Source organism: Myotis myotis, unplaced genomic scaffold (genome assembly GCF_014108235.1).
Source record: "Myotis myotis isolate mMyoMyo1 unplaced genomic scaffold, mMyoMyo1.p scaffold_m19_p_1, whole genome shotgun sequence".
Lineage (NCBI taxonomy): Eukaryota > Metazoa > Chordata > Mammalia > Chiroptera > Vespertilionidae > Myotis > Myotis myotis.
Genome location: NW_023416313.1, coordinates 1028161 through 1048173, shown reverse-complemented (window position 1 = coordinate 1048173; position 20013 = coordinate 1028161). Strand labels below are relative to the sequence as shown.

At 65.1% G+C, this 20013-nt stretch overlaps 1 protein-coding gene across 1 annotated transcript; it reads right to left on the bottom strand.

The window, feature by feature from the left end:
- Nucleotides 1-807: 807 nt before the first annotated feature.
- Nucleotides 808-18293, bottom strand: CFAP99 (cilia and flagella associated protein 99). The gene is made up of 15 exons (XM_036297404.1): nucleotides 18182-18293; nucleotides 14645-14789; nucleotides 14141-14235; nucleotides 13257-13366; nucleotides 10069-10240; nucleotides 7076-7156; nucleotides 6682-6756; nucleotides 5890-5958; nucleotides 5580-5668; nucleotides 4871-5075; nucleotides 4362-4503; nucleotides 4113-4264; nucleotides 3266-3471; nucleotides 1161-1314; nucleotides 808-1062 (listed from the first exon to the last, which is right to left on the bottom strand). Exons 1-15 carry the CDS (start codon nucleotides 18290-18292, stop codon nucleotides 946-948), a joined length of 1923 nt encoding a protein of 640 aa, XP_036153297.1. The 5' UTR covers nucleotide 18293; the 3' UTR covers nucleotides 808-945.
- Between the last annotated feature and the right edge of the window lie 1720 nt (nucleotides 18294-20013).

Below are 20013 nucleotides of genomic sequence, written 5' to 3'. Positions count from 1 at the left end.
CACCCCCTCTCCAGCCTGGGGCTGGGACCCAGGACCCAGGAGAACGAATCCATCCCTGTCCCCGGCAGGCAGGAGCCCAGCGGCTCAACCTTGGGTGATGCTGAGGGGATGGGCAGTGCTTAGCTTTGGGCCCTGGTTCTGGGCCATGTCACCTCACCTCTCGGCACCAGGGTTCACCCACTGAATAGGGATGGGGGACAAGTCCCACCCCACCCGACCTCCCATTGCTGTTAGGTTTACATGAGAAGGGCCAGTTCCCAGCGGCTCAAGAACCCTGGCCACTTCTCTGACCAAACACAATCACACACCCAGTCTTCGGGTCCGGATTAAGCCACTGGACTCTGGACACTGTGCAGGTGGCAGGTTTCTACGTCAGAGGGGGTTCTGGTGCCAGAGGCCGGGAAGCAGGGCATGATGGGGGCAGGGAAGGGAAGGTGGCCTCGTTTAGCACATCAAATACGGGCGGGCAGGTTGCCGAAACCCGGTTTGGCTCAGTGGATAGAGCGTCAGCCTGCGGACTGAGAGGTCCCGGGTTCGATTCCGGTCAAGGGCATGTGCCTGGGTTTCGGGCACTTCCCTGGTGGGGGATGTGCAAGAGGCAGCTGATCAATGTTTCTAACTCTCTCTATCGCTCTCCCTTCCTCTCTGTGAAAAATCAATAAAATATATTTGAAAAAAAAAAAAAATACGGGCGGGTTGACTGGATTCCAAACAAAGAGCCGATACTCCATTGGCATCAGGGTGTCTCCATCCCGCGTCCGGCGTTCGGGCTGGCAGCGCCACTCGGGGCAGGTGGAGCCTGGGCGGGGCGGAGGGGGCGGCAGAGCCAGAGGAGGCGCACAGGCGGGTCGCACGCTTTATTACGCGGGGATCTCGGGTGCAGGGACGCTCTGGCCCCGCTCAGGCGACGCGGGGTCTCGGGGTGCAGGGGCGCGCTCCCCCGGCTCAGGCGGCCTCCAGGCGGCTGGCGGGCCCGCAGGCCGAGCTCCCCTGCTGCAGCGCCCGCAGCCTGCGCTCGCGGCTCTGCTCCAGCCTCAGCCAGTGCTGCGCCTCCAGCTGCGCCTGATGCCGCGGGAGGAGGGGAAGGGGGGAGAGGGTCGGCTCAGTCCCCGGCGCCCCTCCGCCCCCCGCCCTCCCCGGGTCGGCCGGTCCGGGCTCACCCGCGGCTTGGGGCGCGCGGCCCGCGAGGCCGGCACCGTAGGCTGGGCCGCCTGCCTGCGGCGCTCCGCCACCTCCTCCATCCGGCGCTGCAGCTCCTGCACGCGCTCGTCCTGGGACGGTGTGGCCTGGGCCTCCGGGGTCTTCTCCTGCCCCCTGGGCGTGCGACAGGGGCCTTAGCAGGGGCTGAAGGAGTGGAGGGCGGGGAGAGGCACGGCCAGGGCCTCCACCTTTTTGCTAACATTTGAGGAAAGCATCCCATATGCATGCACCGTGTGTATTTGGGGTAAAGGGAGCGCTCCCCTTTACCTTGTGCCCCCCCCCCCCCCGCCCCAATTCCCTAGAAGCAACACCTGGGACTTGGTGCTGTCTCTGCCAACCTTTCCGCACCGTCCAGGCCACTTTCCTCTTGAAGTGAGAAGCCTTATAGCAGTGGTTCTCAACCTTCTGGCCCTTTAAATACAGTTCCTCATGTTGTGACCCAACCATAAAATTATTTTCGTTGCTACTTCATCACTGTCATGTTGCTACTGTGATGAATCGTCATGTAAATATCTGATATGCAGGATGGTCTTAGGCGACCCCTGTGAAAGGGTCGTTCGACCGCCAAAGGGGTCGCGACCCACAGGTTGAGAACCGCTGCCTTTAAGGGCACATCACAGCCCCCGGGCCTTGGCAGGTGCGGTTCCCGCAGCCACCCTGCTGCCTGGCTGCCTGCAGCCGGACCGCCCACTAACACACCCCAAACGTCCAGCCAGCGTGGGCTCGGTGGTTGAGGTCGACTTATGAACCAGGAGGTCACGGTTCTATTCCCGGTCAGAGCACATGCCGGGGTTGCTGGCTTGATCCCCAGTGGGGGGCGTGGGGGAGGCAGCTGATGAATGATTCTCTCTCATCATTGATGTTTCTCTCTCTCTCCCTCTCCCTTCCTCTCTGGAATCAATAAAAGTATCTTTAAATAAATAAATAAAACGCCCCTAATGAACTAATGCCATGGGGTTGGCTCCACGCAGGCGGCTCCAGGAGCTGTGGGGAGCCAACCCCATGGCATTAGTTAGCAGGTTTGGACGCCTCCAACCTACCTATCACTCCATCACTGGTGGGTAAGGCCCCTGCTAAGCCGCCCTGTTGCCGGCCCAGGTGGGAGGAGAAGACACGCGGCCCAACGCTAACCAGACTGTACTTGGGGGGCTGTCAGGGCAGTTGGGAGGGCGAGGTCTCCCTGCGCACACCGCCTTGGGGAGCTGCAGCGCCGTCCCAGGCCTCCTCGAGTCATAACCGGGGCCACAGACACTCGGGACCACAGCACTAGATCTGCGCTGTCCTTCCGTCTGCCCACCCCGCCCAGCTACGCTCAGACACCCCCTCTGGAGCTGTGTGTGCCAGCCCCTGAGCTGGCTGTGCTCTGACAGAGCTGGGTGCCACCTCCACCTCCCCTGGGCAGCCTGGCTTCCCCACGGGTCAGGACAGGGCCCAAAGGCCAGCCCATCCCGGGGCTGACGCCAGCCACTGCCTGACCGAATGCCATGGACAGCCACGTGGAGCTGGGACAGTCACCGCAGGGCTCCCCAAATGAACGAAAAGGGGTCCCGCACATGCTCTGGGGAGAGGGGAGGGGGAACAGGACGCTCACAATCCCATGCTGTCGATGTTTCAAAGGGAAAAGTTCCGCAAACAACTCAGGACCCCGGCCACGGAACACAGGGTGGCAGACTCAGGGGCACCCGTTAGCCTTCCTGGCTGGGCCATGCGCTGCGCTATGCAGGCCAATGGCGCTTTTTCAGAAGACACGCACCAAAGTGCTCAGGACAAAGTGTCAGCCGCCTGCAGTACTTCCAGACGGTTCTGCAGAGGAAGGCGGAGCCGGCTCGCTGGCCGGGTCCCTCGGCACAGGTCGGACCATGACCCAGATGCGAAAGGACCGGATCTAGGTCACGGGCGTCGCACCATCACCGGGTGATCTCCTCACCTTCTCTGTGCCTGAGGCTCCTCAGCTGATAGAACAGCAGGGGCGGAGGCACTGCCCCGGCCGTGTGTGTGTGTGTGTGTGTGTGTGTGTGTGTGTGTGTGTGTGTGTGTGTGTGTTGGGGGGGCTTAGCGCACCCACCTCAAGGCCGCAGACCTCCCCATGGCCGCGCGGCACAGCGAGATCCGCTCCAGCGCCTCCTGCAGCTCCCGGCTCCGGGCGCGCTTGCCCTGGATGATCTGGTCTCGCTTCTCCTCCTCCTGGCGCTGCTGGGCCTCCTTGAGCAGGGCCAGCCGCTCTCGCAGCTCCACGACCGACATCTCCCCTTCCAGGCCGTGCCCCGGGATCTGGGGGCGGGCGGGGGCCCCACCGGGCCAGAGCCTTGGCCAGCAGCTCAGCTGCCCAGCGGCTCCTGAGCCTGGCCCTGCTCTGCTCCTCCGGATGCCCCGCCCGCCTTCCATGGGCCTGGCCCCTCACCCAGGCCCCGCCTCCCCTCTGCCCAGTGGAGTCTGTGGGCATGTCCGCCATCCGGTGGCTTCTCCAGCCCGGGCCCTCTGCAGCCCAAGAGCCCCCGGGGTGACTGCACATCACAGCCCCAATGGAGCTCACAGTGCCGCCCAGCCAGGGCCCAGCCTGCCCGCCTCACCCTGGCCTGCGGCCGAGCTTTGCACACAGGCTCCCCGGCTGCAAGGTCCGGCCTTTGTGCCCACCTCTCCCTGCACCGCCCTCCCTCCTGGGGAGTCCTGGGCCTCCCTGAACGTGCAGCAAGGGGAAGCCCACCCTGTCCACACCCGGGAGCCCTGGCCCCGTCCTCAGGGGTCATCTAGGTGCCCCCGACAGGACTGTGACCTCTTTTCCAGCCCCCGGCCTCCAGCGCGGTGGGCACGAGTGGAGCTCGGCTTGGGTGGAGGTGGGCATCGTGGGCACGCCCTCCACGGCAATGCCAGGCACAGGGAGACATGGGGAGCCCCCGGGGCTGCGCACCCACCTGGGTCAGGTCCACGAGTTTGCCCCTGCGCGTGGGCTGTGTCTCCATGGCCCGCAGGTGGGCGATGAGCTCACAGCGCCGCTGCTGCTCCTCCCGGGCGGCCTCAGCGCGCTGCTGGTGCAGGGCCAGCGTCTCCGCGGTCACCGCCTGGGCTGGGGCCGAGGGGCTGCTCAGGGCCCCAAGCGGCTGGGCAGGGGCCGCCCTCCAGGACCTTGGCCCTCGCTGGCCAGCACCTCAGGCCCCGCCTACCTGCCTGGCGCCGGTCCCTCAGGAGCTTCATCTGCGCGGCCTTGATGTTCTTCTGCTCCTCCATCGCCTGCTCCACCCGCTCCTTCGCAGACCGCTGCTCCTGCAGGCGCCTCTGCGTGCAGCGCTGCATCAGCTCCGCCATCTGCTGGGACAGGGCCGGTCACAGCCCCTGCCGACCCGTGTCCCGGGGTCTGGGGGGCTGTTGAGCGGGGGCAGGAACATGGCCAGGGGCTGAGCGGGGACACGGCCAGGGGCTGAGTGGGGACACGGCCAGGGGCTGAGAGGGGACACGGCCAGGGGCTGAGCGGGGACACGGCCAGGGGCTGAGAGGGGACACGGCCAGGGGCTGAGCGTGGACACGGCCAGGGGCTGAGAGAGGACACGGCCAGGGGCTGAGAGAGGCCGCAGGGAAAAATGACTCAGGGCCAGCTGTGAGCCCATGACCACAGGCGCAGCCCACTGCCGGCAGAGCCCCGGGTCCTGGGTGGCGGCCAGGCCAGCGCCCTCACCTCCTCCTTCTTCTGGGCCGCCCTGTGCTGGTTCTGCTGCAGCAGCTGCTGCCGGGCCAGCGCGGCCTCCTCGCGGCTGAGCTGCCCCTGCAGCCGCCGGCATGCGCCCGCCGCCCGCTGCTCCTCCAGGTCCTTCGCCTGCATCTTCTGCTGCCACTCGAGGAAGTCGGAGAAGTCCCCGGCCCCGTCCATGAGCCTGTCCACCCTGTGCAGGAGAGGCGGCTCAGGGTCCTCGCGGCCGGGGCCCGCTCCGGCCACAGGGCGGCCGCGGGTTCCCGTGGACACCGGCCCTCGTGGCGTGGGCTGCTCTGCACCCAGCAGCCGGGCCACCTGCACCCCGCCCGCCTGCCCCCCCGGGCACCGCCCTCCACCCACATCTTCCCACCCCCCTCCATCTCCTCTCTACTCACCTGTCTGTCCGGCACCATCCCTCTGTCCACCTCTGTCTCTCACCCACACTCCCACCCACAGCCCCGCGTCTGGGGCAAGAACAGGGGCTGCGGCTGATGGTTCAGGGGAGGGGCTCCCGGAAGGGGCCGGGGAGGCAGTGACCCTCAGGCTGGTCCGGGCTGGGCCGCTGCCTCCTGAGCCTGCTCCACCCAGAGCGTCTCCCTCACTGAGCCGAGATGGTCTTTCTAGGGTGCCTCTGTGACCCCGACATCAGCCTGCTGGGCCCCCCCTCGGCCTGCCCTCCTCCTCCTGCCCCCACCTCTGCAGCTCCTTCTCCACCTGCCGCTGGTACAGGGCCTCTTCCCGCAGGATGGCCGTCGTGTTCAGCTTCACCGGGACCTCGTTGGGCTGCAGGCGGAGGGGTGGGCTGTGATGGGGTGCCTGAGGGGCAGCCAGGGCCCTGCCCTCCGGCCCCCACCTCTGCCCCCACCCAAGTACTTCCCTCTGTGGGGACAGGAGGGCTGTGCTCACAGCCTCTGCTCTGGCCCTCCAGCCCCAGGCGGCAGAACAGGCGCGAGGTGGGGGCTCGGGGACCCCACACCCACCGGCCAGCCAGGAGCAGCCCTCACCTTGTAGAAGGTCAGCTTCGGACTTTGGCGGATCAGGGAAGGGCACTGCAGTCGCAGCTTCTTGGAGTCCTGGGGGGGGGGGGGGGCTGGCACCAGAGTCCGCAGGACATCCCCCCCACCCCCGCCCCGCGCATTCTGGGAGGCCTGCCCTGCACACGAGCTCCCCCAAACCCCGGGGCAGCACTTCTGTCCTGTAAGGCCGCCCCAAGCCTGTGGGGCACAGGGCTGCCCGGGAGGACCAGGGAGGGTGCAGGGCCTGCTGGACCGGGGACCACGGTTCTGTCAAGGGGGCTTGGCCCCGACCCAGGTTCATCCCCCCAGCGGCTCCAGGGCTGCCCCAGGGCCTGTGCGGTGGCACCACAAGCCACAGCGGGTAGCAGCTGGCAAAGGCCCCTGGGAACCAGTGATCACACCCTTTGGGGCCTGCTGGGTGCTGCGTGCCCATCCCCCCACCTGCCCCGACTGCAGGGGTTCGCAGGGTGCGCGGCAGGGGCTGGGCCAGCACCCACAGCATCCAGGGGCCACGCGCCCTCCTTGTCCTGCCCTGTCCCTCTCTCCTTAAGGGAGTGGTAAATGCCGAGTGTGGGCACTGGGCCACACCCAGAGGGACCGGCCAGAGGCTCCCGTGGCTCCGGACCCGTCTCTCCGCCCACAGAGCTGCATCCGCCTGGCCTGGCACTGGGCGCCTGGCCCTCGGTCTGAGCGGGGCCTGAGCCGGAAGGACGCACAGTGCCTCATAGTGGCGCCATTTTCCTAGGCCTGAGAAAATGCCCCTGAGGGGCAGGGTGTCACCTGCACGGGGGGCTCCCTGCGGGCCCAGGGCATCGCACAGCGCATCTCATCCAGGTTCGCCTTCAGCAGCAGCTCCTGGGGGGCCAACAAGCGGCTCAGCCCCACTGGCCACCACCCTGTGCATGGCCCAAGGGATGAAGGCGCCAGCTCCCTCCTCCCTCTCCTCCCTCTCCTCCTCCTCCTGCTCCCTCTCCCCTTCCTCCTCCTACTTCACTTCCTCCTTCTCTTTCTCTTCCTCCTTCTCCTTCTCTTCCTCCTCCCCTTCCTCCTCCTGCTCCCTCACCCCTTCCTTCTCCTCCTCCTCCTCCTCCTCCTCCTCCTCCTCCTCCTCCTCCTCCTTCTCCTCCTTCTCTCTGCCTCTCCAGGAAGGCTGGGGTCCCCTGTGGCTGCTCACCTCCGCCTTTCGGCGATTATAACTCTTGGTCATTTCCAGCACCTGCGGCTCCCTGGGTGACTGGTAGGTGCTCCTGGGGACCTGGTGGGTGGGGGAAGGAAAAGCCACGGTCAGAGCCTGCAGTTGAGAGTGTGCGGATGGGCGGGGCCCCGGGTGGTGGGTGAGGGTCGGCTGTGGTCCCCACCCAGGAGAGGGGGGCTGGAAGGGAGGCCTTGGAGCTAGGCTGGGACTGTGGGTGCTGGCGGTCATCTGGGGAGGGAAGGACAGGCCGGCAGCAGGAAGGAAGGTGGCCCAGGCCCCTGGGCCCGGACAGACAGGCAGAGGACTCCTGACAGGGTGGGGTGGTAGGCGAGGCCAGGAGTGTCATGGGCCCCATGAGCGGCTGGCGCAGGGCAGGGGCCCAGCACGGACACAGAGAGAGCAGGGCAGCCCAAGACCAGCCACAGGACCCTCAGCGCCCAAGGCGGGCAGGGCGGAGCCGCCCAGAGGCCCCGGACTCCAGCCTCTGACTCTGTGTCCTGTCCAAACCTCCAACCTCCCCCTCCCCCCACACCCCTCCCCAGCCTGACCCTGATGCGGCCCATTCCGGCCCCCTTGGTCTCGGGGTCCTCCTCCTTGGCCCCCAGCACCTCTCTGTCTCCAGCACCATCGCAAAAGCAGTCGGATGCTTCAAGATTCCAGCCACCACCTCTCACCCTCGCCTTTGCCGCGCAGTCAGATGGACCAGGAGCCTGCCTCGGGGTGTGTCCTGGCTGCCCCCAGTCCTCTCCCGTCCCTCCTTCCCCTCTTGCCTCCCGTGTGGGAGGGAGGCTCTGCCCCAGGGCCTGTGTCTGTGCTGCCTCCTTCTGCAATGCTCTTCCCGAGAGGCCATGGCTCACTGCCCACTCCCCCCCCCCCCCATCTCGGGAGGCCTGTCCCAGCTGCACACTCCCAACGGACAGCTCCCCCCAGCTTCTCACCCGCTTCCCCGGGATGGCCTTCCCTCGGCACTGCCGCCAGCCAGCACACCATGTGCCTGACTTGTCCTATTGGCTCTCTGAGTCCACCCTCCCCCGCCCCTGGAGGGAATGCTCCGTGGAGGCAGGGCCTGGCACACTCGGGCGCCCATACACACTGCTGAGCGGTGAGTGAGCCGGAGCAGGCCCTCACCCAGGAGGGGAAGAGGGGCCCGGGCACGGAACAGGGCAGGGAGCTGCGGGGAGGCGAGCCTGTGGCTCCAGCACAGCCGCCAGGGACCCCAGGGGAGATGGCTGGCCGCCAGCATCTCACAGTCCAGGCCGAGAGGCACACACACAACTGAGGGTCGGGGTGGGGCATGGGGGGCCACCAGGGGCCAGGCAAAGGGGAGGTGCAGCTGGAAGATGACCAGAGGTAAACACGGAGCCTGGGGATCTGGGGCCAGAAACGTGGATTCTACCCATAGGGTGACTGTGGGCTTGCTCAGCAACAGGCCGCTGATCATTTGTCCACCCACCAATCCACCCATCCATCATCGATCCATCCATCATCCATCCACCTATTCATCATCCATCCATCCATCCATCCATCCATCATCCATCCATCCATCATCCATCATCCATCCATCCATCCATCCATCATCCATCCATCATCCATCATCCATCCATCATCCATCATCCATCCATCATCCATCATCCATCCATCCATGATCATCCATCCATCCACCCATCCATCATCGATCCATCCATCATCCATCCACCTATTCATCATCCATCCATCCATCCATCATCCATCCATCCATCCATCCATCATCCATCCATCCATCATCCATCATCCATCCATCCATCCATCCATCATCCATCCATCCATCATCCATCATCCATCCATCATCCATCCTTCCATGGATCATCCATCCATCCATCATCGATCCATCCATCATTCATCCGTCCACCCATCTATCATCAATCCATCCATCATCCATCCATCCATGGATCATCCATCCATCCATCATCGATCCATCCATCATTCATCCGTCCACCCATCTATCATCAATCCATCCATCATCCATCCATCATCCATCATCCATCCATCCATGATCATCCATCCATCCACCCATCCATCATCGATCCATCCATCATCCATCCACCTATTCATCATCCATCCATCCATCCATCCATCCATCATCCATCATCCATCATCCATCATCCATCATCCATCCATCCATCCATCCATCATCCATCCATCCATCATCCATCATCCATCCATCATCCATCCATCCATGGATCATCCATCCATCCATCATCGATCCATCCATCATTCATCCGTCCACCCATCTATCATCAATCCATCCATCATCCATCCATCTATTCATCATCCATCCATCCATCCATCCATCCATCCATCATCCATCCATCCATGGATCATCCATCCATCCATGGATCATCCATCCATCCATCCATCCATCCATCCATCCATCCATCATCCATCCATCCATGGATCATCCATCCATCCATGGATCATCCATCCATCCATCCATCCATCCATCCATGGATCATCCATCCATCCATCCATCCATCATCCATCCATCCATGGATCATCCATCCATCCATGGATCATCCATCCATCCATCCATCCATCCATCCATCATCCATCAATCCATCATCCATCCATCCATCCATCCATCCATCATCCATCCATCTATTCATCATCCATCCATCATCCATCCATCCATTCATCATCCATCCATCCATCCATCCATCATCCATCATCCATCCATCCATCCATCCATCCATCCATCATCCATCCATCCATCCATCATCCATCCATCATCCATCCATCCATTCATCATCCATCATCCATCCATCCATCCATTCATCCATCCATCCATCCATCCATCCTTGTAGCCACCATCGAATGCTCCTTTTCTGGTCTGGGTCAGTAACCCTGGCTCTGGGAGGAGCCCAGCCCCCACTGGCCCACAGGACCCACTCTCCCAGCCTGGACGGCCTGTGCCCACTGCAAATGCTGGCACTTACTGGTTTTGGCTTGGCCACGACAGGGACAGGCTCAGGCATTGGAATGGCTCGGGGCTTGGGGACAGTCAGGTTGAACTTCTTGGGCTTGGTGACCTTGGGCTTTGAAGGAGGGGGATGAATGGCCACCGCCCCCTCCAGCTGGTTGATGAGTCCCTGGACGTCTGGCTGCCATCTTGAATGCAAAGGTGGGAATGGCTGTGGAGGCTCCTCCTGAGCAGGCTGGCAGTGGGGCCCTCGAGACCTGAAGGGTCCCTGAGAGCTTGGCTCGGCCTCAGGGTGTGGGTGACAGTGGAACTGGCAGCCACTCTTCCCTGAGTGCCTACTGCTGGGCGGGTGCTGTACCACCCGCACCAAGTCTTGCAGAGCAGTGTGTTGGGACAGATAAGGAAACTGAGGCCCGTGACTTCGCTGTCTTAGGGAAGTGGGGAGCTGGGAGGACAGGGAGCTGGAGGACAGGGAGTGGGGAGCTGGGAGGACAGGGAAGTGGGGAGCTGGGAGGACAGGGAGTGGGGAGCTGGGAGGATAGGGAGTGGGGAGCTGGGAGGATAGGGAGTGGGGAGCTGGGAGGACAGGGAGTGGGGAGCTGGAAGACAGGGAGTGGGGAGCTGGGGAGGACAGGGAAGTGGGGAGCTGGGAGGACAGGGAAGTGGGGAGCTGGGAGGACAGGGAGTGGGGAGCTGGGAGGACAGGGAAGTGGGGAGCTGGGAGGACAGGGAGTGGGGAGCTGGGAGGACAGGGATGGGGAGCTGGGAAGACAGGGAGTGGGGGCTGGGAGGACAGGAGTGGGAGCTGGGAGGAGGAGTGGGAGCTGGGAGGATAGGGAGTGGGGAGCTGGGAGGACAGGGAGTGGGGAGCTGGGAGGACAGGGATGGGAGGACAGGGAGTGGGGAGCTGGGAGGACAGGGAGTGGGGAGCTGGGAGGACAGGGAGTGGGGAGCTGGGAGGACAGGGAGTGGGGAGCTGGGAGGACAGGGAAGTGGGGAGCTGGGAGGACAGGGAGTGGGGAGCTGGGAGGACAGGGAGTGGGGAGCTGGGAGGACAGGGAGTGGGGAGCTGGGAGGACAGGGAGTGGGGAGCTGGGAGGACAGGGAGTGGGGAGCTGGGAGGACAGGGAGTGGGGAGCTGGGAGGACAGGGAGTGGGGAGCTGGGAGGATAGGGAGTGGGGAGCTGGGAGGACAGGGAGTGGGGAGCTGGGAGGACAGGGAGTGGGGAGCTGGGAGGACAGGGAGTGGGGAGCTGGGAGGACAGGAGTGGAGCTGAGGGGAGCTGGAGGACAGGGAGTGGGGAGCTGGGAGGACAGGGAGTGGGGAGCTGGGAGGATAGGGAGTGGGGAGCTGGGAGGACAGGGAGTGGGGAGCTGGGAGGACAGGGAGTGGGGAGCTGGAGGATAGGGAGTGGGGAGCTGGGAGGACAGGGAGTGGGGAGCTGGGAGGACAGGGAGTGGGGAGCTGGGAGGACAGGGAGTGGGGAGCTGGGAGGACAGGGAGTGGGGAGCTGGGAGGATAGGGAGTGGGGAGCTTGGAGGACAGGGAGTGGGGAGCTGGGAGGATCAGGGAGTGGGGAGCTGGGAGGACAGGGAGTGGGGAGCTGGGAGGACAGGGAGTGGGGAGCTGGGAGGACAGGGAGTGGGGAGCTGGGAGGATAGGGAGTGGGGAGCTGGGGAGGACAGGGAGTGGGGAGCTGGGAGCACAGGGAGTGGGGAGCTGGGAGGACAGGGAAGTGGGGAGCTGGGAGGACAGGGAGTGGTGAGCTGGGAGGATAGGGAGTGGGGAGCTGGGAGGATAGGGAGTGGGGAGCTGGGAGGATAGGGAGTGGGGAGCTGGGAGGACAGGGAGTGGGGAGCTGGGAAGACAGGGAGTGGGGAGCTGGGAGGACAGGGAGTGGGGAGCTGGGAGGACAGGGAGTGGGGAGCTGGGAGGACAGGGCCGAGCAGACCCCGCTGCTGGAATCTAGGGCCTCTGAGGACGAGCTGCAGCTGGGACGGGAGCTACTCTGGGCTGGAGGAGGTGACAGGGGCAGGAAGCCAGGAGGGAAAGGAGGGCGGTTCCAAAGGCTCCTCCCTGAGGCTGCTCCCGCCCCTGGAAAGGGCTCCAGGTGGGAGTAATGGGGCAGGGAGAGCCCAGGTGGGGTGCCCTGGAGCAGGGCTTTGGGAAGGGCCCTGCTGGGCTGCCCAAGGCCCGGTCCCCCTTTCATGTCCCCACACCCCATGCAGGCACAGCTCCCCGTCACCCACCTGGCTGGTCTCCCCTCCTGGGGGGCTCCCTGGGGCAGGCAGCAGGGTTTGGAATAGCTCCTGCCCCACCTGAGCACCAGGCTACTCGAGGGAGGGAGTCACACGTCTGAGGCCAGCAGGTGGGCAGGGATAGTCTGTGGTGGGCTGGTCCCGGGAAGGCAGGGAAGGTTGTACATGGGTGGTGGGGGAGGCGGGCAACCTGGAAACAGCTGGGCAGCTGTCAGGTGGCTCTCAGGGCCCAGCAGGTCCAGCCACAGGTGAGGCCTGAGGGTGGGCATGGAGTCCAGCCTGGCTGGGACTGAGCCTCCTCTCCCTCCCACAGGGCGACCGCCTTCCCTGGCCCGGGCCTCCCACACACGCTGATCCACATGGTCTGCCTGTCCCAGGAGGGTCAGGTGGCTCCCGCCTCCTACTGGAGGGTGAGCAGCCGGGGCAGCCGTACCCAGGCCCCAGCAGCTGCCCCGCAGAGGCCAAGGGCAGGGCCAGGCCACCGTGCTGGCCCTTCTGCCCACACCAGGGGTTCTGGTGCCGCCCGGGCCTGGCATGGGGCACGGGAAGGCAGCGAGACAGCTGTGGGGTGGTGGGCCCAGCAGTGGTGCCCTGGGGCCGCCAGACAGAGGTGTAGGCGCACCCCACTGCGCCCCCTGAATTTGTGGGAAGAGGCTGGGCAGGCCTGGAGCCCCACAGGTCCTTGCAGGTCCCAGCCCTGCCTCACGGGGGTGGGGGTGGGGGTGCAGGTGGGGGGCCTGGAGCAGAAGGGGCTGTGCTCACCCCACCGACTCGGAGGGTCCCGAGAGCACCCCTGGCCTCAGGCCTGCTGCTGCAAGCCGGCCGCCTGCTGTGGGGTCAGCCTGCGTCTCTGGGTTGCACGCTCTCGTACCACGGCCGTGGCTGCTCCGAACCCCCGAACCCATCCCGCCCGTGAGCAGGAAGAGACCCCGCTAGGCCCCCCACCTCAGCAGGGGGGCCGTCCAGGTCTCCACTAGCTGCTTCTCATAGACGAGGCTCCACTCGTCCTCCACCCATGAGTTCAAGTTCAAGGGGTTGAAGAAGAACCTGAGGAACTGATGGAGGAGTGGGAGGTGGGGGCTCGGCCCGGCACCCACACCTGGCGCCCCTCCTGGGACAGTCCGTGCCCAGGGGCAGGTGGGGCTAACGCACCAGGAGAGGGACCAGCGCGCCTGCCAGGCAGGAGGCCCCTCGGGACAGACCTCCCTCACCGCCCCTCATGCTGGGCCAGGGCGCCCACTCTGGGGGAGCTGCCCTCACCAGACGGCTTCTGCTCACAGTGTCTGGCACTTGGGCCAGCCCGGCTGGAGGTGGGCTCACTAGGGGGGCCCCGAGCCCCAGCCACTCCCTGCACCCCACTTCCAGGGAGTTCTTGGAACTGCCTGCCTCCCCATCCCGCCACAGGCTCTGGAATCCATACGTGGACGGGACAGCTCCATTTCAGCAACCTGCCCCTCTCCCCGCCCAGGCAGTGCCAGGGGGAGGGTCCCGGGAAGCCTCCTGTCCCCCCAGCCCTTGCTGGGGCGGTTGGTGCCAGCGCTGGGGAGACCGTGTGGCCTGGGGGAGGCCCAGGACAGCCGCGGCTTCTGGGCAGTTCCCAGCCCCCACCCTCCGCTGACCGTCTGGTTTCAGCTGACATGGGACCCGGTTATGTTCCTGGTGGCAGCTGCCACCCGGGCGGGGTGGGGGTGGGGGGCGGGAGGCGCAGACCAACCGGGCTGGCTGTGCCCACCAGGCGGCGCTCTGCACCACGGGGGCGACACACAGACCCTGTCGCACACAGGACAGCCCCTGGGGCAGCGCAGCCGGGGCTGGGGGCCGGGGCTCACCTTGCACACCTTGTCCGCCGGCTGGGACCTGACAATGCTGCTGAAGAGCGGGAAGCCGAGCTCCTGGAGCTGGAACGTGGCCAGGTAGCAGGTCACTGCGGACACAGGGCGGCGCATGGGGGAGGGTGCGAGCGGGGGCGGGGGGGGGTGCGAGCGGGGGTGAGGGGTGGGGGTGGAGGGGGGGAGTGGGGGGGCGTCGACCTCGGGGAGTCAGCCGGAGGCACTGCCGGTGCCGGTGCGCGACCAAAGGCCAAAGCTCCCCGTGCCCGGGCGGAAGCCGTCCCCAGGACGCAGTGGTGCTGGGCCCGTGTCCCAGACGGACGGTCTTAGTTTCAAAGCGCTCGCCCACACCCGCTCAGGGACGCGCTCGCTTGGGGTCTCCGCTGGTCAGTCCTGAGGGACGCAGGGCCTCGGTGCCATCGGGACTCCCCCCGCTGGGCCTGGGCGGCGAGGGTCCCCAGCGGGGACCGCCACCGTCTGGGGGAGAGCAGGCCGGGCGCTTACCCAGGAAGCGGTTGTAGTCGGCCCACAGGCAGAGCCGGCCGTCCTGGGCGTAGAAGGCGTCCACCACGACCGCCAGCAGCTGCCGGTACTCCAGGCAGCCGGACAGCACCTCCAGGACGAACGCCTGCTTCCGGAGGCTCAGGCTCTGGAGGAGACACAGGCTGCCCTGGAGAGGAGGGGAGAGGGGGCGGGGGCGGGGGAGGGTGCGGGGGGCGGGGGGGGGGGCCTCCCTGTTTAACGGGACGGAGTCTCAGCTGGGAAGATGGAAAGTCCGGGTGGCGACGGTGACGGCGCCCAACACCGTGACTGTGCCGCCGCCGCTGACCCATGCACCCGACGACGGGTAAGGGGGTCAATGTCGTGTGCATTTTCCCACAATAAAAGAAGGGCAAGCTCCTGTAAAAGTTGTCAAATGAATGAATGAAAAATACCCCCCCCCCAAAATACCCCCTGCGCCTCCCGCCCTCCACCCCCACCCCGCCCAGGTGGCAGCTGCCACCAGGAACATAACCGGGTCCCATGTCAGCTGAAACCAGATGGTCAGCGGAGGGTGGGGGCTGGGAACTGCCCAGAAGCCGCAGCTGTCCTGGGCCTCCCCCCCAGGCCACACGGTCTCCCCAGCGCTGGCACCAACTGCCCCAGCAAGGGCTGGGGGGACAGGAGGCTTCCTGGGACCCTCCCCCTGGCACTGCCTGGGCGGGGAGAGGGGCAGGTTGCTGAAATGGAGCTGTCCCGTCCACGTATGGATTCCAGAGCCTGTGGCGGGATGGGGAGGCAGGCAGTTCCAAGAACTCCCTGGAAGTGGGGTGCAGGCCTCCAGGTTCTCGGGCTGGCCCAAGCCCCAGACACGAGCCCCGAGGCTCACAGCGCAAGGCCGGCTGCTGAACACCGCCCCCCTCCCCCCCGCCCCGAGTCCCTGCGTCCCCGCCGGTCACCCATCCACTCCAGCTGCACTGGCCTCCCTGTTTCTCCAACGAGTGGATGTACCCCCAGAAGGCTGTTCCTCCTGCCTGCACGCTCTCTCTTGCAGGCCTGCTCCCCGCTCCCGTCGGGTCTTTGCTCAGATGCCACCTGACCTGGGACGCATCTGACCACCTGTCCCATCAGACACTGCCCAGGCCCCTCGCCCAGCAGCACCCCCGCTGGCGGATCACCCTTCCCTGCTAGATGTCAGCTGGGTGCTCAACAGATGGGGGAGGGGACGCCTTGCTCCCACGGGAGGGGGGTCCTGCTCTGGGTTGGCTCTGGTCTCTGCAACCAGGCTTCTGCCTCAGTTTCCCTGTCAGGTTCCCCTGACCCCTGGGCTGAGCGCCCACTGGAGGGCACCGGCCCCAGGCTCCCCCTGAGCAGAATCCACGTTGTTAGAGGTGGGCAGGGGGAGCAGGCCGGGGAGAAAGCAGCCGTCACAGGGCCGGCGTGGAGGTGTGTGACTGTGGACGCCCGCGGACAGCGCCTGCCTATGAGGCTCAGACCACAGCTGCTCCATCTCCCCGGGTCACGCCTGCGTCTGGGAAGGTGAGTGTGTGTTTCTCATAAGGTCAGGCCCTGAGCCATCAGCCCCAGGCCAGGAGGCTGGGCAGGGCTGCCCCGGGCCCAGGCTCCCGAACACGCAGAGCCCAGCAGGAAATGACGCCCAGCCCAGGTGCCAGGCTTAGCCCATGGCCAGGTCCATGCCCGTCAAGAGGGGTGACTGAGGAGGTCAGAGGGCGCCGACCGGGTCCACCTGGCTGGGCCAGCAGAGGTCACTGGGGCTGGGCTGGGAGGCGGCAGGGAGAGGCCTGAATCATGCCCCGCACTGGAGCCGGCCCCTAACTGGGCCCGCCTGTCAGCGAGGCCAGAGGGCAGTGATACGACCGACCGTGAGCCCTTCCCTCTTGCTCTGCCCACCTCTCCCCTCACCCCCCCCCTCCCGTCTGGCTGGGGGCTGAGCTGGGCCTTTCCCCACCCGGCCTCACCCCTGGATTGGGCGACTGCCGGCTGCCGGTCACCCCTGCCAGCCGGGCACTGACCTCCCGTTCTCCTGCTCAGAGCCCACCTGCCCGCTGCCTTCGCCCAGGGTCATGGGAGAAGAATCCCCAACGATTCTGGTAACAGCCCCACCTGCGGTCACGTTGTGAAATAAGGACACCAGCTGGACTGCTTCTGCCTGAGCGGCCGGCAGCTGAGGTCAGAGAGCTGCAGGGACTGGGTCCGAGGGCTCTTTTAAAGCTAGAGCAATGCCCTGACCGGTTTGGCTCAGTGGACAGAGCATCGGCCTGTGGACTGAAGGGTCCCAGGTTCGATTCCGGTCAAGGGCATGTACCTTGGTTGTGGGCACATCCCCAGTAGGGGGAGTGCAGGAGGCAGCTGATCGATGTTTCTCTCTCATTGATGTTTCTACCTCTCTATCCCTCTCCCTTCTTCTCTGTAAAAAATCAACTAAAAAATATATATATTTTAAAGCTGGAGCAATGGCAGCAAGTGGTGGTTGAGGGGAATCCAGGGCCTGGGGCCACAACCAGGGGAGTGCCCGGGGGTTGGGGGGCTGCAGACGGGCTCTGGGGAGCAGGCGGCAGGATGGGGTGCCCTGTGCTGCAGAAGGGGGTTAGGCCTGGGAAACCGGGTCAGGGTCGAGCTCTCTCCCCGGCCCCGATGTGCATGCCTGCCCGCCTGCCCAGCCCCAAGGCTTCCTGCTGTTGCACCCAGGGCCCGCCCCAGGAGGGCGCAGCGGAGGCCACACCTGAGCAGGGGAGGGGCTGGGGGGCTGCCTCCTTGGGGGCCACGAGCTCTCACAGGCCCTGTTAGCAGAGCTGACAGCCAGGCTGCGGCTGGCAGTGAAGGCAAACACTGTCAGTAACCTGTCTGCCATAGCGGCCCCGATGGTGGTGGTGACGGAGGCGCAGGCCGGGGACAATCGGTGCTTTCCCTGCTCAAGGGGCCTCCTGCACCTGCTCCATCTGCAGGGAGTGCCCCCAGGCCCGGGGGGGGGGGGGCCCTGCAGTGAGGCACCTGCCCCCAACAGCTGACAGATGGACAGAAGGACCTGTGAGGGGAGGCCTGAGGCTGCTGCTGGGGCAGGTGCAGCTGGAGCGAGGACAGACCTGGGAGACAGCCATCTCCACGTGGACATGAAGTGGGCCATGCAGGGAAGAAGGGCAGGACTCCTGAGGGGGGCAGAGCCCTGGTGGGCCGCCCCAAGGCCTTGGGCCCTGGCCAGTTGGCGGACAGACACAGCACAGCAGGGGTTACGGCCAAGGGCTGCTGGCTGAGGGCCCCGCACACCCTGGGGCTGGAACAGGGGGCAGGGTGTGGGGTGCCATCTGGCTGGCTTGTCTGTTTCCAGTCGGGGACAGTAAGACTGAGGACACAGGACCGCCACTCGGGGCGAGGGGGGGTCTGTCCCCGACGGGTGACCCACAGGCCCGCCGGCGTTTGGAGACAGGGATCGCGCCCAGCCTCGCCTGGGTCAGAAGGAACGAGGCTGCTCCCTTCCCTGGGTCGCTGCTACCTGGGTGTCGCCGGCGGGGGGGATCTCGGCGCCCGGCCACGCGGACCCACCTGCAGGGAGGCAGCTGTGGCCTCCAGGAGCTGCTCGGCACTGTCCTTCTCAGGCTTAAACTGGTCCAACTGCTCGATCACAGTCTCGATGCATTTCCCGTGGTACCCCATCTTCCCGGGAGGCACCCTGCAAGCAAACCACGCAGGTCACACCCTCCGCGGCCTCCGACCGCGGGCAGGACCCTCACCCACGCGGACAGGAGGCCGCCGGCGGCCCGGCCCCGCGCATGACGAGGAGAGTTGAATGGAAGTGGGGGCCCGGCTGTGGCCGCCCCGGGCCACTGCCTAGACCGTGTCCCTGCATCCTCTGCTGCCGGCCCAGGCTGCCCCCACGGGCCCCCAAACCCCACAGTTCTGCACAGGCCGGGACCTCGGCCCAGGGTTCAGTGGGGGTTACTCCACAGGCCCTGCCCAGTGGGACGTGGAACCTCCCCACAGAATGTCAGGGCAAGAAGACCTGAGGTCACCCTGTTCGACACCCCCATTTTCTTGATTTATTTTGACTGTTTTTCGACACCCCCATTTTAAAGATGAGGGAGCGAGACCCAGAGAGGGAGCACAGCGGCAGTGGCCAGGCCTCGTATGGGCTCTGAACGCCCTGGGGACCCATGAGCTGGAGGAGACGGAGTGCCCAGCGCCCCTGGGAGACCCGGGAGGGTCTGTGGGGTGGGGCTGGGACCAGGCACTGCTCAAGGGGCGGGCTTCCTCTCAGGCCCCCGGTTCCACGCTGGCCGGGCAGCTGCTGCTGGCCTTCCTGGGCACCGGCTATTGGCCAAGTCAGACCGCGCGCCCTGGGGCGGGGGTACCCAGCCAGTGTCACGGAAGTGCCGATGGAGTGAGTGGCAGAATGTAAACACACAGAGGACCACGTTCCCTAAACGGCGCCCTCGGTTTAATCTGAAACGCGCCTTTGCCAGCCGGGGGCAGGCCTACCTGAGGCCACGTGAGTGCTTGTTAAGCCGCTGCTTTCACAGATGCTTTGCCTTCAGTAAAGCCCACTTTCCTCGTTTCCCTGGGAAATCACAGGGGCCACAATATGCTTGCTAAGCAAGTCAATGAGAGAGAGAACAGAACTGTGTTGAGCGGGCGTGGGGGGGGGGCCTGGGGGGCAGGCTCCCCACCCCATGAGGGGTTGTCCTGCCTGTGGAGTCCCTGAGGCCTAGCACCTCCACCTGACCCGCGACCCCTCGATGAGCCACAGCTGGCGAAGAGGCGCCGTCAGTGCCGTGAAGGAAACGACACCCACCATCCGGGGTTCACAGGGAAAGGAGCCACCGGAGAGTCTGATTCTATAGCCCGGCCGGCTTGGCTCAGCGTCGGCCTGGGAACCGGGTCTTGGTTCAGCTCCCGGTCAGGGCACAGGCCCGGGCTGCGGGCTGGATCCCCAGTGGGGGGCGTGCAGGAGGCAGCCGATCCATGATTCTCTCATCATCGGGTCTCTCTCTCTCTCCCTCTCCTTTCCTCTCTGAAATGAATACAAATATATCTTCTGTTTCTATTATACATAATGTTATAAACTGCCGGGAGCCGGTCCATCCTTGCTTTTCAAGGGACCTGGCATATATGGCATACTGTTCTTAATATGTTTGCTCACCTTCTTGGCACTATGTGTTTTAACCAAGGTCACCTCTCTGAGAAAGGTTGTTTCCCCAGGTAGGGATTTTCCCCTGAAGTTAGGGAGGGAATAAAACCTCTTAACTAAGTGCCAGGCGGGTAATTAATCACTTTAACTACGAACAATCATGCTTAAGCTACATAATCTTTACTCCCTGGAATGGAGATAAGAAACGCCCTAACCTTTGGAATAGAGATTGATAGGATTGGAATCAACT

What these genes read in the sequence shown, in the direction of transcription:
- CFAP99 (XM_036297404.1), bottom strand. Translation starts at nt 18,292, where the DNA reads ATGGGGTACCACGGGAAATGCATCGAGACTGTGATCGAGCAGTTGGAC. An exon ending in GTGGAGAAGGAGCTGCAGAG is followed by an intron (nt 5,076 to 5,579) that starts GTGGGGGCAGGA and finishes TCTCCTGCACAG; the next exon opens with GGTGGACAGGCTCATGGACG. An exon ending in GGGAGGTCTGCGGCCTTGAG is followed by an intron (nt 1,315 to 3,265) that starts GTGGGTGCGCTA and finishes TCGCACGCCCAG; the next exon opens with GGGGCAGGAGAAGACCCCGG.